The sequence below is a fragment of the Anolis carolinensis genome, chromosome 2 (genome assembly GCF_035594765.1).
Source record: "Anolis carolinensis isolate JA03-04 chromosome 2, rAnoCar3.1.pri, whole genome shotgun sequence".
Classification (NCBI taxonomy): domain Eukaryota; kingdom Metazoa; phylum Chordata; class Lepidosauria; order Squamata; family Dactyloidae; genus Anolis; species Anolis carolinensis.
Genome location: NC_085842.1, coordinates 7,034,983 through 7,051,235, shown reverse-complemented (window position 1 = coordinate 7,051,235; position 16,253 = coordinate 7,034,983). Strand labels below are relative to the sequence as shown.

At 42.4% G+C, this 16,253-nt stretch overlaps 1 protein-coding gene across 1 annotated transcript; it reads right to left on the bottom strand.

Annotated features, from left to right (window-relative positions):
• Positions 1-3,901: 3,901 nt before the first annotated feature.
• Positions 3,902-15,749, bottom strand: LOC103278149 (zinc finger protein 2). The gene is made up of 5 exons (XM_062972998.1): positions 15,594-15,749; positions 10,894-11,514; positions 8,659-8,744; positions 7,218-7,338; positions 3,902-5,926 (listed from the first exon to the last, which is right to left on the bottom strand). The coding sequence occupies exons 2-5, from the start codon at positions 11,441-11,443 to the stop codon at positions 4,878-4,880; spliced, it is 1,806 nt and encodes a 601-aa protein (XP_062829068.1). The 5' UTR covers positions 11,444-11,514; positions 15,594-15,749; the 3' UTR covers positions 3,902-4,877.
• Between the last annotated feature and the right edge of the window lie 504 nt (positions 15,750-16,253).

The window sequence follows — 16,253 nt, the reverse complement described above, 5'->3', positions numbered from 1 at the left end:
CAGAACATTGGATAAGTGAGTGTTGGATAAGTGAGACTCTACTGTACTTACAAAGTAAAGACCACACAAGGGGGCGGGCTGTGGCACAGGCTGGTTAGCAGACAGCTGCAATAAATCACTCTGACCAAGAGGTCATGAGTTCCAGGCCAGCCCGTGTCAGGGTGAGCACCCGACAATTAAAAATAAAATATAGCCCCTGCTCGTTGCTGACCTAAACAATCCGAAAAATAGTTGCATCTATCAAGTAGGACATTTAGGTACCACTTATATGTGGGGAGGCTAATTTGCAACACCATAGAAATCACCCAGCCGCCGTTGGAATGAGGAAGTGCCATCACAGTGGATGATGAAGCAGCTGCTCCCCCTGTGGCCGGAATCAAGCATACCCTCAGGAAGCTGGAGAAGGTTTAAATTGCCTCTGTGTCTGTCTCTGTCTCTGTTCTATGTTATATGGCATTGAATGTTTGCCTTATATGTATACAATGTGATCCACCCTCAGTCCCCTTCGGGGTGAGAAGGGCGGAATATAATACTGTAAATAAATAAATAAAACAGGAAATAACACTTTTAAACCAGGAACAGATTTTGTTTTTTCAAATTTTGCAACATAGTGTTATTAACTATTGTGATGGCAGAATGGGTTGTGATGCTGAACAGCTGACCTGAAGGTTGGAAGGTTGGCAGTTTGAGTCCGTGGATCGGGATGAGCTCCCGCTGTAATCCCCGACTCCTGCCAACCTCGCAGTTCGAAAACATGCAAAATGTGAGTAGATAAATAGGTACTGCAATAAAAGATGCTCCAATGAATCATGCCGGCCACACAACCAGGAGGAAACACAGGTTCCTCGGCTTGAAAATAGATAAGAGCACCTCCCCAGAGCCATAGATGAGTACTGCTTCTAAAACCGGAAATGAAATAAGTCTTTGCGTTGTCTGTTCTATGTGTCTTGTTATATGTTTGTAAATAAGGCATTGAATGTTCGCCTTTGTCTGATCTATACTGTAATCTGCTCTGAGTCCCTTCAGGGAGAAGGGCAGAGTATAAATAAAGTGTATTATTCTTATTGTTAATGCAGTTTGACACCAATGCTATGGAATTCAGAGAGTCGTGGCTTTTTGCATTCTCTGGGTGCATCTACACTATGGAGTTAATGCAGTTTAAGGCAGCAACTTGTAAGGCTACAATTACCAGGATCCCATAGCATTGAAATTCCATGGCTGTTAAAAGTGGGGTCAAATAATAATGATGATGATGATGATGATGATGATGATGCTCTGGCAGAATATGTAAAGCAAAGTGAATAACCTGCTTTGATTGAAGTCAAAAATCAGAAACTCCTCAAATCACAACAGACAAAAAATCAGTACAAGAAAACCGCACTACAAACTAGAGCTGACAGCTGGCGCAACAAAACATTGCATGGAAAGTTCCTTGACAAAATTGAAGGAAAAGCTGATAAGGAGAAGACCTGGCTCTGGCTCACAAATGGGATCCTGAAGAAGGAGACAGAAGGCCTGACAGTTCTGGAACACAACACACCAGACATCACAGTTGTGGAAAAGAAAAAGGTTTGGATCATTGATGTTGCCATCCCAGGTGACAGTCGCATTGACGAAAAACAACAGGAAAAACTCAGCCGCTATCAGGACCTCAAGATTGAACTTCAAAGACTCTGGCAGAAACCAGTGCAGGTGGTCCCGGTGGTGACGGGCACACTGGGTGCCGTGCCAAAAGATCTCAGCCGGCATTTGGAAACAATAGACATTGACAAAATTACGATCTGCCAACTGCAAAAGGCCACCCTACTGGGATCTGCACGCATCATCTGAAAATGCATCACACAGTCCTAGACACTTGGGAAGTGTTCGACTTGTGATTTTGTGATACGAAATGTCTATCTTGTTTGCTGTGTCATAATAAAATACAATAATAATAATGTATTAAAGTTGATGTAATGGCACATAACAATAAAATATATTATCTACAGTACGATTCCTGTATCAGTGTGGGATACATTCAAGACCCTACATCAGTACCTGAAACCATAACAAACAGTGAAGCCTAGGTTTTGACTATACTTGGGCATGAAGTGTGCCATAGAAGAGCACTAGAGTAACTAAAGAGGTAAACAAACTCTTACAGGAGATGTAGCTGTGGATAAGTGAAACCGTGAATATCAGGTCTATGAACACGGTGGTCGAGTCTCTCTTCTCCAAAACGCTTGGGACCAGAAGTGTTTGGGATCTCGGAATATTTGCATCTACATAGAATCCTTAAGGGACTCAGAAGGTTATCCAGTCCAACTCCCTTCTGCCAGGCAGGAAAAACACAACCAAAGCTCTTCTAACAGATGACCACCCAGCCTCTGCTTAAAAACCTCCAGAGGGAAACTCCACCAGACTTTCAAGCAGTTGAACAGCTCTTACCATCAGGAAGTTCTTCCTAAGGTTTCTTAGGAGTCTTTTCCCCTGCAATTTGAATCCATGGCTTCATTGTGTCCAGAGACAAGCTTTCTCACCTCAATGGGACATCCTGTTACTTATTTAAACCTGGCTCTTGTGTCCCTTCCTCTCAGCCTTCTTTTCTCCAAGCTAAACACATCCACCTCCTTTAATCATCCCTCACATTTCCAAGCCTTTGGTTGTCATGATGCACTTTGGAGGGGACCCAACCCAACACACAAAATTTCATAGGCATGTTATACACAGAGCCCTACAGCAATTACATACATAGTTTTCATAATTTGGTGTATGCAGAAAGCAAAAATGTAAATGTGAATATAATTGTTTTTGTGTAGTTTGAAATTTGTACTTATTGTTAAAGCTAACTGTCAGTGTGTGTGTGTGTGTGTGTAATGCAACATGTAATCCAGCAATGCAAGAGTTAAATGCATAGAGTAGAGATTTATGGATAGAGGGAAACAGTTGAAGATTTCGGATACTAAGAGGACATTAGTAATGCAGTGGAATGCAAGAGGTGATGGTCGGATGCACAAATGCTAAGCTCCGGCAAACTATGTAAATATTGTACAGAACTGCAATAAAGTATAAGCTGCTGCTTTCAGTTGACATCTGGGAAGTCTGGATTTATTTCCGTGCAACTGAGCAGTTTCGCCAGATCGTCAGAGAGAGGAGAATTGAGACCAGGAGGTGACCGAGTCCCAATTTAACCATTTCCTAACAAAGTGTGTGTCCATTGAACCATCAGAAAGCAACTGTGTTACTCTCTCAGCCATGTGGACGATTCTGGATTGCAGATTATACGGGGTGTTTGAAAAAGAACTCCCTAGTTTCAATTTAAATTAAATGGGAACTCGGGAGTTATTTTTCAAACACCCTGTATTATAATCAAATGTGGTGGGCAAAAACTGTTATTTAAAAGACTGTGTGTATTGTAAAAAAAAAAAAAAGTCAAAATTGCAAATATGGGGCTTCCTAGAAGCACATTTCTCACCAGGAAATCATGTCTAAAAGGGACCAAAGTATTGAGCTATTGTGGCTAAAACTCATCTCTCTCGATATATGTTTGTTGGTTTGTTTTTGTTTGTACTACAAAGTTTCCTCCATGGCTTGATGGATCTACACCAAACGTGGCACACACACCTTTCATTACTCAACTTAAAATACGAGCAGGGTTTTGGGGGGACTGGTAGAGGATGATCATAGCAGTAGTCTATCCACATCCAGACAACCATGTGTATCCCACTCATAATGGATTGGGACCAAACTTGGCACACAAACTTTTCATAACTTAAAAATTCGATGGGATTTTGAGTCACCTGATAGATGGGACTTGGAGTCCATGAGCTAAAGAACAGGAAAATGGAAGACAACTGTTTGAAGGATCCAAAAGGATAGAGATTATGGAGAGAGACCAAGAGAGAAAAGAGGAGGCACCATGGACTGTCCAAAACTAATCTTTAGTGAATTTAAAAGTATGACTACACAAACTATTTTAAAAAATTACACTTCAGACAGTTAAGTCATATGTCACAATATATGCCAGGCATGGGCCAAATTCGGCCCTCGCTCTAGATGTTTTGGACTTCAACTCCCACAATTCCTAAAAGCCTACTGGCTAATCAAGATGATTAATTGCAACATTCACACCGGCTTCCAACAGACAAGTTTTTTTTCTCCCTCCTTGAACCTTCCACAGAAATATAAACTTTAGTTTCCAATATACCTCACAACGGGAGCCCTGGTAGTGAAGTGCGTTAAAACACTGAACTTGCAGACCAAAAGGTCGCAGGTTCAAATCCCGGGAGCGGCTTGAGCGCCCGCTGTTAGCTCCAGCTCCTGCCAACCTAGCAGTTTTAAAACATGCCAATGTGAGTAGATCAATAGGTACCGCTCCGGCGGGAAGGTAATGGCGCTCCATGCAGTCATGCTGGCCACATGACCTTGGAGGTGTCTATGGTCAACGCCGGCTCTTCGGCTTAGAAATGGAAATGAGCACCAACCCCCAGAGTCAGACATGACTGGACTTAATGTCAGGGGAAACCTTTACCTTTACCTATACCTCATAACCTCTGAGCATGCCTGCCATAAATGTGGGCGAAACGCCAGGAGAGAATGCTTCTGGAACATGGCCAGACAACCCGGAAAACTCACAGCAACTCAGTTATTCCGGCCTGAAAGCCTTCAACAACACAGCCTCTTATGGAAGCCGCCCAAATCCCTTCAGGGAGATGGAGGCGGGGTACAAGAATAAAGTAGTAGTAGTAGTTGTTGTTATTATTATCATTATTATTATTGGCTGTTAGGAATTGTGGGAGTTGAAGCCCAAAACACCTGGAGTGCTGACGTTTGCCCATGCCTGATGTATGTAGTTTATCTTATGTCCTTCATAAAAGGCCTTAAACATGAGCTTTTCTTCAGTCCCCTGGCATTTCTATGACGACCCTTGGCGTGTGCGTCATTTGGTGTGTTTTGAGGACCGATTTGTGCGTGAAGCCCTTCCCGCACTCCAGGCAAGCGTAGGGCCGCTCTCCGGTGTGGTTCATTTGGTGCGTGGTCAGGCCCCTCTTGTCGATGAAGCCCTTCCCGCACTCCAGGCATTGGTAGGGCTTCTCTCCCGTGTGGATGCGCTGGTGCCGGTCAAGGTGCGACCGCCAGTGGAAGGACTTCCCGCACTCGGGGCACTTGTGGGGCTTCTCGGAGGTGTGGACGACCTGGTGGGTCTTGAAGGACTTGTAGCTGAAGCTCTTCCCGCACTCCAGGCACTGGTAGGGCTTCTCCCCCATGTGGTTCAGCTGGTGGGCCTTGAGGTACCGCCGCTGGTTGAAGCGCTTCCCGCACTCCAGGCAGGCGTACGGCTTCTCTCCCGTGTGGATGAGCTCGTGCCTGTTGAGGTGCGGCCTCGAGTGGAAGCTCTTCCCGCACTCCAGGCACTTGTAGGGCTTCTCCAAGGTGTGGACCACCTTGTGGGTTTTGAAGGACGACTTGTAGCTGAAGCCCATGCCGCACTCCTGGCATTTGTAGGGCTTCTCCCCTTTCTGGTTCATCTCGTACTCAGTGAGGATGGCCTTCGCGGTCAAGGTCCGTCCCGTTTCCTGGCACATATAGACCTTCTCCCCCGTAGGACTCCTCTCATGGTGTAGGCTACACTTGACGTTCTCTCTCCACAGCGGACACTCATCCGGCTTTTCCCCCGAGTCATTCGTGATACGGATGTTCAGGCCAGAAGTCCAGTGGAAGCCATTTTCAGAGATAAGACACTTACTGTTCTCTTCGCTTTCGTCTGTTCCATCTTGGATTGCAATTTCACAGACGTCAGCACAGTGAGAAGCAGGCAATGGGTTCCCCTCCTGTTCCTCTTTTGCTTTTGTTCCTGAACTTCTCTCTTCCTCTTGTGAACATCTGGCCCTTTCCAACTGCATTCTGCATGGAGATTCTTCATTCTCAGTTTCCCAACTATTATGACCTGGAAAGGAGAGAGAAAACGGTGTTGTTGTTGTTGTTGTTATTATTATTATTATTAGCATCATCGCCTTCCTGAACAATATGAAGAACCATTATTATTATCATTATCATCACCACCACCAGCATCTGCCCAAACATTATGAAGAACTGTTACTATAATTATCAGCATCATCACCTGCATATACATTATGAACTATTATTTTTATTTTTATCATTATTTTAATCATTATTATTATTATCATTATCATATTGTATGACACAGCAAACAAGATAGACATGCTGGATTTCATATTATTATTATTATTATCATCATTATTATTTCATTATCATTTATTATTATTATTTTATTATGACACAGCAAACAAGATAGACATGCTGGATTTCATATCACAAAATCACAAGTCAAACACTTCCCAAGTGTCTAGGACTGTGTAATGTATTTTCGGATGATGCGTGCAGATCCCAATAGGGTGGCCTTTTGCAGTTGGCAGATCGTAATTTTGTCAATGTCTATTGTTTCCAAATGCCGGCTGAGATCTTTTGGCATGGCACCCAGTGTGCCCATCACCACCGGGACCACCTACACTGGTTTCTGCCAGAGTCTTTGCAGTTCAATCTTGAGGTCCTGATAGCGGCTGAGTTTTTCCTGTTATTTTTCATCTATGCGACTGTCACCTGGGATGGCGACATCAATGATCCAAACCTTGTTCTTTTCCACAACTGTGATGTCTGGTGTGTTGTGTTCCAGAACTTTGTCAGTCTGGATTCGGAAGTCCCACAGTATCTTTGCGTGCTCATTTTCCAATACTTTTGCAGGTTTGTGATCCCACCAGTTTGTTTCCTGCTGGGAGGTGGTACTTGAGGCATAAGTTCCAATGAATCATTTGGGCCACATAGTTGTGCCTCTGTTTGTAGTCAGTCTGTGTGCTTTTCTTACAGCAGCTGAGGGTATGATCAATGGTTTCGTCGGCTTCCTTGCACAGTCTGCATTTTGGGTCATCAGCTGATTTTTCGATCTTGGCCTCAATTGCATTTGTTCTGATGTTTTGCTCCTGGGCTGCAAGGATCAGGCCTTCTATCTCCTTCTTCAGGGTCCCATTCGTGAGCCAGAGCCAGGTCTTCTCCTTATCAGCTTTTCCTTCAATTTTGTCAAGGAACTTTCCATGCAATGTTTTATTATTATTATTATTATTATTATTATTATTATTATTATTATTATTATTATTAGACATGCCAGGGGGCTTAACCACATGGGAAGACTGAAAAAAGAAAACAGCCAAAGAGATCCTTACCTACAGCAGCCACCGCTTCATAATTCTCCTCCATGACTTCCTTATGAAGGGCCTTTTGCTCCGGACCCAGGAGGGCCCACTCCTCCTCAGCAAAACACACAAAGATGTCTTCAAAAGTCACCTGCAAGGAGACAATGCATTCTGCTCACAGACAAGAACATGGCATCCACTTGTAAGCAGAACCCCAATGTATTTTTAAGCTGATGAAGGTTTGAAGAGAAGGTTTAGACGAGCGGCAAGAGAGGATCGGAGGACCGATCACTCAAACAATGGGCTCTTTCGAAAGGGGAGACCAATGGAAACTTACACGGTTGTTTCGACAAGCCTTCGACCATATTTAGATGCTTTTTATAAATATGTGAAGACCCACAGATGTCACCAAGCACTTTACATTACTAGATTGACTATTGTTGTTCTATATCTGCAACTATAAGGACTGGGCTGTGGCACACTAAATCACTACTGATCAAGAGGTCATGAGTTCGAAGCCAGCACGGGTCGGAATGAACTCCTGACCATTAATGGTCTAGTTTGCTATTGACCTATGAAGCCCGAAAGACAGTTTCATCTGTCGAGTAGGAAATTTAGGTACAACTTTATGCGGGGAGACTAATTTAACTAATTTATGACACCATAAAACCTTCCAGCAGCATGTGGAAGAATGAGGAAGTACTCCATGAAGGACTCGGTGTCACAAGGGGATGGTGAAGTGGCAGCTCCCCCTATGGCCGGAATCGAGCATACCCTCATGAAGCCCAAAGCTGGAATGTCAAAATTGCCTCTATGTCTGTCTATATATGTCATATGTCTAATGGCATTGAATGCTTGCCATATATATGTATATTGTGATCCGCCTTGAGTCCCCTTCGGGGTGAGAAGGGCTGAATATAAATATTGTAAATAAAATAATAAATAAGTTATTAACGTATTTTACTGATTTTAACCAAGGGGTTTTATGAAGTGAGATATTTATGTTGGCTGTTATTGTTGTGTATTATTGTTTCTGCAGCTTTTTTGTATGTTGCACCTTTGAGTGCTTTGTAAGCTGCCCCAAATCCTCTGGGAGATAGTGGCGGAGTATAAATAAAATTTTATATTGTTGTATTAGGTGTATTTCTAAAGCAGGCATCTATGAATAATCAAATCTGCAAAAGTGAGACCCATAAATGTAGGGCAAACTGTAGGGTTTTCTGTCAAATGATTATTTTCTTTGACCTTTGGAAGGTCCCCACAAACGACACAAACCCCACAAACGACACTTTCCTCACCACTGATCTATAAGAAACTTCACGAGGAAGCAAATGGGGAGTTTCTTTGAACCTTTTTGGTTGCAAACTTGGGCAGAACCAAAGCAAGATGCTTTGAGGACAAGCAAAGACTACAGCACACTGAAGAGAATCCCGTTCTGATCTCTGGTCGTTCTTGACGTGTGCCTTCTTACCTGATCGAGATGCCCAGAAGCCGTTTCCACTCCATCCAGAAGAAGAGATGAATGACTACAGCTTTCTAGCATTCTTGGCTCATCTCCTGGGATAGACAAAGAAATAATGATAATGTAGGAGTCATTTTTAATTTACTTTTCAAACTTGGCTTCTAAATTTTAGTAGTCCCATGGTGTCATTATAAGGGATTCTCAAAGGAAAAAAGAAAAGGAAGCAAAGGATCTCAGGCGAAGGATGGATTCTGGCATCTTTGGCACATGAATCCTGTGCTCTGGCTATGTCGTTGTTGTGTGCCTTCAAACTGCTTCCGACCCATGGCAATTCTTAGGGTGAACTTAATACTACTACTGGGTCTTATTTATTATTTATTTATTTACAGCATTTATATTCCGCCCTTCTCACCCCGAAGGGGACTCAGGGCGGATCACATTACACATACAGGCAAACATCCAATGCCTTTTAACATAGAACAAAGACAAACAAACATAGGCTCCGAGCGGTCTCGAACTCATGACCTCCTGGTCAGAGTGATTCACTGCAGTTAATTGCAGCTGGCTTGCTCTCCCACCTGCGCCACAGCCCGGGTCTTAGTCCTTTAGTGCGACTCCACTGGGCATTGAGCATAGAATCACACTGGAGGACCTAAAAATATTTTCCAGTGCTGCATGGCTGTGTTCTAGCAGCATTTTCTCCTGATGTTTCGCTTGCATCTGTGGCTGGCATCTGCTGCCTGGAGGCCTCCTGTGTCTGAGTGGTGTTTATTAGTTGCTATCTTGATTCTGGTTTTTCTCAATACCAATAACCAAATTATGTTCATTCTCATGGTTTCTTCCTTCAATCAAGGGTTAATGAACACCACCCAGACAGAGGATGTCTCCAAGCAATAAACACTCCAAGGCTACAAAGACCTCGCTACTACCAGGCAGATGCCCTCACTATTGACTATGCCATCTTTTTGATTACTCACAGGCTAATGGATGAATCCTACTCAAATCAGGCTTGATGACTTTCATGGCCAGAATCACTGGGCTGCTGTGAGTTTTTCAGGCTGTATGGGCCGGGCTGTGGCACAGCTGGCTAGTAACCAGCTGCAATAAATCACTACTGACCGAGAGGTCATGAGTTCGAAGCCCGGGTTGGGTTAAGCCGACCATTAAATAGCCCGACTTGCTGCTGACCTATGCAGCCCCGAAAGACAGTTGCATCTGTCAATTAGGGAAATTTAGGTACGCTTTATGCGGGAGGCTAATTTAACTAATTTACAACATCATAAAACTGCCAGCAAAACATGAGGAAAGGAATGAGGAAGTACAGCCACTAGTGGACAGTGAAGCAACAGCTCCCCTTGTGGCTGGAATCGTGAAGCTGGAAAAAAAATGTTAAATGCCTCTTTGTCTGTCTATATCTATATATGTTGTTTGTCTGTTGGCATTGAATGTTTGCCATATATTGTTCATTGTAATCTGCCCTGAGTCCCCTTCGGGGTGAGAAGGGCGGAATATAAATACTGTAAATAAATAAATAAATACATGTTCTAGAAGCATTCTCTCCTGAAGTTTTGCCTGAATCTGTGGCTGCATCTGCAGAGGATTTGATGGTAGTCAAGCAAGTGGAAAATATATATCTAAAATGTTCAGAGTGGGAGAAAGAACCCTTGTCTGTTTGGAGCAAGTGTAAATGTTTTAATTAGCAAACTTGATTAGCATTGAGCAGCTGGGTAGCTGCAAAATCAGTATGGGTATCTGCTGCTGTTTGCCTGGAGGCATCCTTTGTTTAACAAGCTTGCTAATTGCAACATTCACACTTGCTTCAAACAGACATGGATCCTTTCTCCCACCCTGGACATTCCACAGGCATATATACATTCGACTTACCTCACTTGCAATAGACCTCTAAAGATACCAGCTACAGATGCAGGTGAAATGTCAGGAAGGAATGCTGCTGAAACACTGCCATACTGCCCGAAAAAACTCACAGCAATCCAAATCAAGCTTGCTTTGCAAGTGTTGGTTAACAGGCATTGGTTATTTCTCCAACCCTGGATATTCCACAGATATATATACTCCACTTGACTTTATCATAATCAGATCCTGTGAAAATGCCAGCTACAGATGCAGGCGAAACGTCAGGAGAAAATGCTGCTAGAACACATTGGCCATACAGCTCGGAAAACACACAACACTCCAGTGTTTTAGGAGAACTTCAAGAGAGTTTTTTCGACCAAGAATCCTCACCCAAAGGAGTGGTCTCCCTGTTATCCTCCTGCTTGACACCTTGACTAGTGCCTGGCGGGACCTCCTGGGCCTCAAGGATATCCCTCTCTGATTGCTGCTCTTCCAACTTCTTTTCTTCCTCTTCTTCCTGATTCAGGAGGAACGCTTCAGCCAAGGCCACCACCTGGGGACCGTTTCCCACTCCGCACTTCCGGACCCAGCGCTCCATCTTCGGAGGAAGGATGGCCAGGAACTGCTCCAGGATCACCAAATCCAGCATCTCCGCCTTGGAGTGTTGCTCGGGCTTCAGCCACTGGCAACAGAGATCGTGGAGTCGGGTCCAAATTTTCCGTGGGCCTTCCACCTCTCGGTAGTCGAGCTGCCTGAAGTGCCGTTGGCGAAGCTCTGAGCTGAATGCCTCTTTATCCAGGACATCTTGTGTTGCTCTTCCCCAGAATCCCTCACTTCCCTCACAATACACAACATCTGGAACATCTGGAACACTTTCTCCTTCGGCACTGTATGGGTTTAACTCCTCCGCCTTCAGCCTGGGCTCAAGAGCTGACTCCATTGCGGACAAAGGGAAGGCCGCCTTCTCCTTCAGATTATTTCATGAAGCAAACGCCCCCCAACACAGGAGCCCTGGGTATCAAACAAGAGACAATATTATAAACACTCTTGAAGAAGATCACCAAAATCTGGGATGATTCTAAATGTCCTCCCAAGAGGAAAAGGCAAAAGGCCATGTCAGTGAATATGGAAGACAAATTGTAGTTTGATAGGGAATAACTACAATTTCATCAGGAAGGAAAATGAACAAAATCTGGCTGCCAGTATTTTAAAAATTCTAAAATCAGCTCAGTAAATAAAGGACAACACTGAAAACAGAGAAGGGGGCAGGAAGACATCATTCCACCATGTCTCCTGTGTCCAGATAACAATATCTATATATATAAAAGAGTGATGGCATCACGGCAACCCACAAAACAACAAAAGTACAGGCCCCCCAACCTCGAAATTTGACAACACAACCCATCACCCATGCCTCAGGGTTGATACAACAAAAAGAAAAGAAAAATAAAGTCCTAATTAGAGGGAGAGCAATAATTGTTTTTATCCAATTGCTGCCAGTTTAGAGGGCTAATCTCTGCCCACTTCGTTGCCTAGCAACCAAGGGACAGCCAGGTTTCAGTTAGGGGACAGGCAGATTTAGGCCTCACTTAGGCTTCTTCCACAGATTATCTAATTTGCACTGGATTATATGGCAGTGTAGACTCAAGGCCCTTCCACACAGCTATATAACCCATTTATAATCTTATATTATCTGCTTTGCACTGGATTATCTTGACTCCACACTGCCATATAATCCACTTCAGTGTGCATTTTATACAGCTGTGAAGAAGGGGCCTCATATAATCCAGTTCTAAGCAGATAATATAAGATTATCAATATACAGTAGACTCTCACTTATCCAACATAAACAGGCCAGCAGGATAAGTAAATATATTGGATAATAAGAAGGGATTCAGGAAAAGCTGATTAAACATCAAATTAGTTAATCATTATACAAATTAAGCACCAAAACATCATATTATACAACAAATTTGACAGAAAAGGTAGTTCCATGCGCAGTAATGCTATGTAGTAATTACAGTAGAGTCTCACTTATCCAACACTCACTTATCCAACGCATTTTTGTAGTCAATGTTTTCAATATATCGTGATATTTTGGTGCTAAATTCATAAATACAGTAATTACTACATAGCATTACTGCGTATTGAACTACTTTTTCTGCCAAATTTGTTGTCTAACATGATGTTTTGGTGTTTCATTTGTAAAATCATAACCTAATTTGATGTTTAATAGGCTTTTCCTTAACGCCTCCTTATTATCCAACATATTCGGTTATCCAACATTTTGCCAGCCCACTTATGTTGGATAAGTGAGACTCTACTGTACTGTATTTACAAATTTACCAGTAAAATATCACAATGAATTTAAAACACTGACTACAAAAACATTGATTATGAAAATGCAGACTGTGTTGGATAATCCAGAACATTGTATAAGCGAATGTTGGATAAGTGATTCTACTTTGATATGAAATAATTTCTAGGATAGAATAATGCAGAACAATATAATCTCTAAAACCAGGACAGTAATAAAGAAATAAAGAAAGTAAATAAAGCAAGGAAATTGGAAATTCCACAAAGGAAACAATCAGGGCCAGCTAACACCTCCCAAGAAAGGATTCTTCCAGAAAGGAAGCTGAGAAGGCAGTGAAGCACTATGTATTACCAAAGTCATTATTATTACTATCATTACTATTATTGTTGTTGTTGTTGTTGTTGTTGTGTTGCGGTCAACCGTGAAAATGAATACAATCTGGCTCCAAGTATTCAAAAACACTAAAGTCAGAATATATAAAAATTAATGTGGTATAATAAAACAGAATAATACAATCTCTAAAATCAGAACACTAAATAAAGAACAACACTCTGAAAATAGGGGAATTCCACACAGAAAACAATCAGGGCCAGCTAACACCTCCCAACAAAGGATTCCCATCATCAAAGTCTGGCCAATCCTCTGTTTTCTCAGGGCCACAGACAGTAGAAGCACATAAAATATCGCAAACAACACCACTCTGAAAACAAGGGAATTCCAGACAGGAAACAATCAGGGCCAGCTAACACCTCCCAACAAAAAAATCACTCAGGGAGGAAACAGCTAGGCTTTAAATCTGCAAGGCCATTACATCCTAATCATTTTTCCTAATTGCAGCATTCATACTTGCCTCCAACAGACAAAAAAAAAAAAACAATCAGAAATATTGTATATTCACAACCTTTAGGAAATAATATCCCCTGATGGCACAGCATGTTAAAGTGCTGAGCTGCTGAACTTCTGGACCGAAAGGCCGCAGGCTTGAATTGGGGGAACTGACAGAGCCCCCACTGTTAGCCCCAGCTTCTGCCAACCCAGAAGTTCAAAAACATGTAAATGTGAGTGCATCAATAGGTACTGCTCTGGCGGGAAGGTAACGCTGTTCCATGTAGTCATCCCACATGACCTTGGAGGAGTCTACGGACAACGCCGGCTCTTCGGCTTAGAAATGGAGATGAGCACCAACCCCCAGAATCAGACATGACTGGACTTAACGTCAGGGGAAAACGTTTACCCTTTACCTTAACTACCACCAATTCCTCAATACTTTATTTCCCATACCACCATACTTCGCCACAGCAACGCGTGGCCGGGCACAGCTAGTAATAATATATAATAATCATCTTATACTATACTAATAATATAATATATTGTATATGCATATAATATTAATAATATTCTTATAATGTAATACAATATAATAGTAATAATAATACACTATTATAATGGTATATTTATATTACATGTAATACAGTAGAGTCTCACTTATCCAACACTCGCTTATCCAACATTCTGGATTATCCAACGCATTTTTGTAGTCAATGTTTTCAATATATCGTGATATTTTGGTGCTAAATTCATAAATACAGTAATTACTACATAGCATTACTGCGTATTGAACTACTTTTTCTGCCAAATATGTTATATAACATGATGTTTTGGTGCTTCATTTGTAAAATCATAACCTAATTTGATGTTTAATAGGCTTTTCCTTAATGCCTCCTTATTATCCAACATATTTGTTTATCCAACAATATAGTATTATAGTACAATATAGTACTATATTAGGAGCCCCGGTGGCGAAGTGTGTTAAAGTACTGAGCTGCTGAACTTGCAGACCGAAAGGTCCCAGGTTCAAATCCCGGGAGCAGCTTGCGCGCCCGCTGTTAGCTCCAGCTCCTGCCAACCTAGCAGTTCGAAAACATGCAAATGTGAGTAGATTAATAGGTACCGCTCCAGCGGGAAAGTAACGGTGCTCCACACAGTCATGCCGGCCACATGACCTTGGATATGTCTATGGAAAATGCCGGCTCTTCGACTTAGAAATGGAGAGGAGCACCAACCCCCAGAGTCAGACATGACTGGACTTAATGTCAGGGGAAACCTTTACCTTATAGTAATAAATAATGCTTATACTGTGCTATACGAATAATATAATATATTGTATGTACATATGACTTGTAAGCCGCCCTGAGTCCCCTTTGGGGTGAGAAGGGCAGGATATAAATGTCGCTAATAAATAAATAAATAACTAAATTCCAGACATGAAACAATCAGGACCAGCTAACATCTCCAGTCAAAGGATTCTCCCAGGCAGGAAGAAGCCAGGCCTTGAGGCCACAGGGCCATCAAATGCTAATCAGGGTTATTAATTACAACATCCACACTTGTCTCCAACAGAGAAGAGTCCTTTCTCCCACCCTGGACCTTCCACAGACATATTAACCTCCCTTGCTTAGTTTCCAATATACTTGACAACCTCTGAGGATGCCTGCCATAGATGTGGGCGAAACGTCAGGAGAGAATGCTTCTGGGAAATGGCCATACAGACCGGAAAACTCCCAGCAACCTATTACCAGTAATAAAAATTATGATGATGATGATGATGATTATTATTATTAAAACCTCTTTTCCTAATATTACCACGCACCTGGCCCAGTCCAGCCCCCTTCTGTCATGCAAGAGGACACAATCCAATCCCTCCCTGCAGATGGCCATCCTGCCTGAGTTCACAAGGAGGTGGCCATTAGGATAATATACTGAGGAGACTCACCAGGTCCGTCTCCCTTTTGAAGAAGATGAGGACCCAGCACTTATTTCTCTTCCTGGTCCCCCTCCTTCTCTACTCAGGCTGCTCTCTTGATGCTTTTCCCCCTGAAATTACCTCAGCTCCTCCTTCCCTAAGTAGACCGTCAGGAAGGGGGCGGAGCCTCTCATCCGGAAGTGCTGCTGCTTTCCGCCCCTTCTAGGACTTCCTATCCTCCCAGTTCTTGTCTCCTCTCCCTGAAGGACTCCCAAACAGCTCTTCTAACGTAATGTGATGAGATAGGATCAAATGGAAGGGAATTATGGCACAATGAAACAGAATAGAAGAAAAATAGAGTCAAATGATAGGACAGAATAGAATAAAATGTATAATAGGATAAAATTATGATAAAATAAAATGTGATAGGACAGAATGATATGATATGGTGAAAAAGGATAAAATTATAATATATAAACATGTGATATGATATAGAATAGAATAAACAGACTATGATATGATAAAATTGGATGGAATTGTGGTATAATAGGATATATTATAGGATGGATTAGAATAGAATGAAAAATGATACAACAGAATAAAATAGATTGAATTGATATGGTATGTTACATGGCTTGGGTCCAGGTTACCTACAGGTGGGGGTAGGTGAGTAAGAAATAAAAATTGTAT

Bases quoted from the DNA above. Each gene is read 5' to 3' on its own strand.
- LOC103278149 (XM_062972998.1), bottom strand. From the start codon at position 11,443: ATGGAGTCAGCTCTTGAGCCCAGGCTGAAGGCGGAGGAGTTAAACCCA. The intron at 8,745-10,893 runs GTGAGGATTCTT...TGTCTATCCCAG, and splicing joins CAGGGAGACCACTCCTTTGG to GAGATGAGCCAAGAATGCTA. The intron at 5,927-7,217 runs GTAAGGATCTCT...TCTCCTTTCCAG, and splicing joins TGAAGCGGTGGCTGCTGTAG to GTCATAATAGTTGGGAAACT.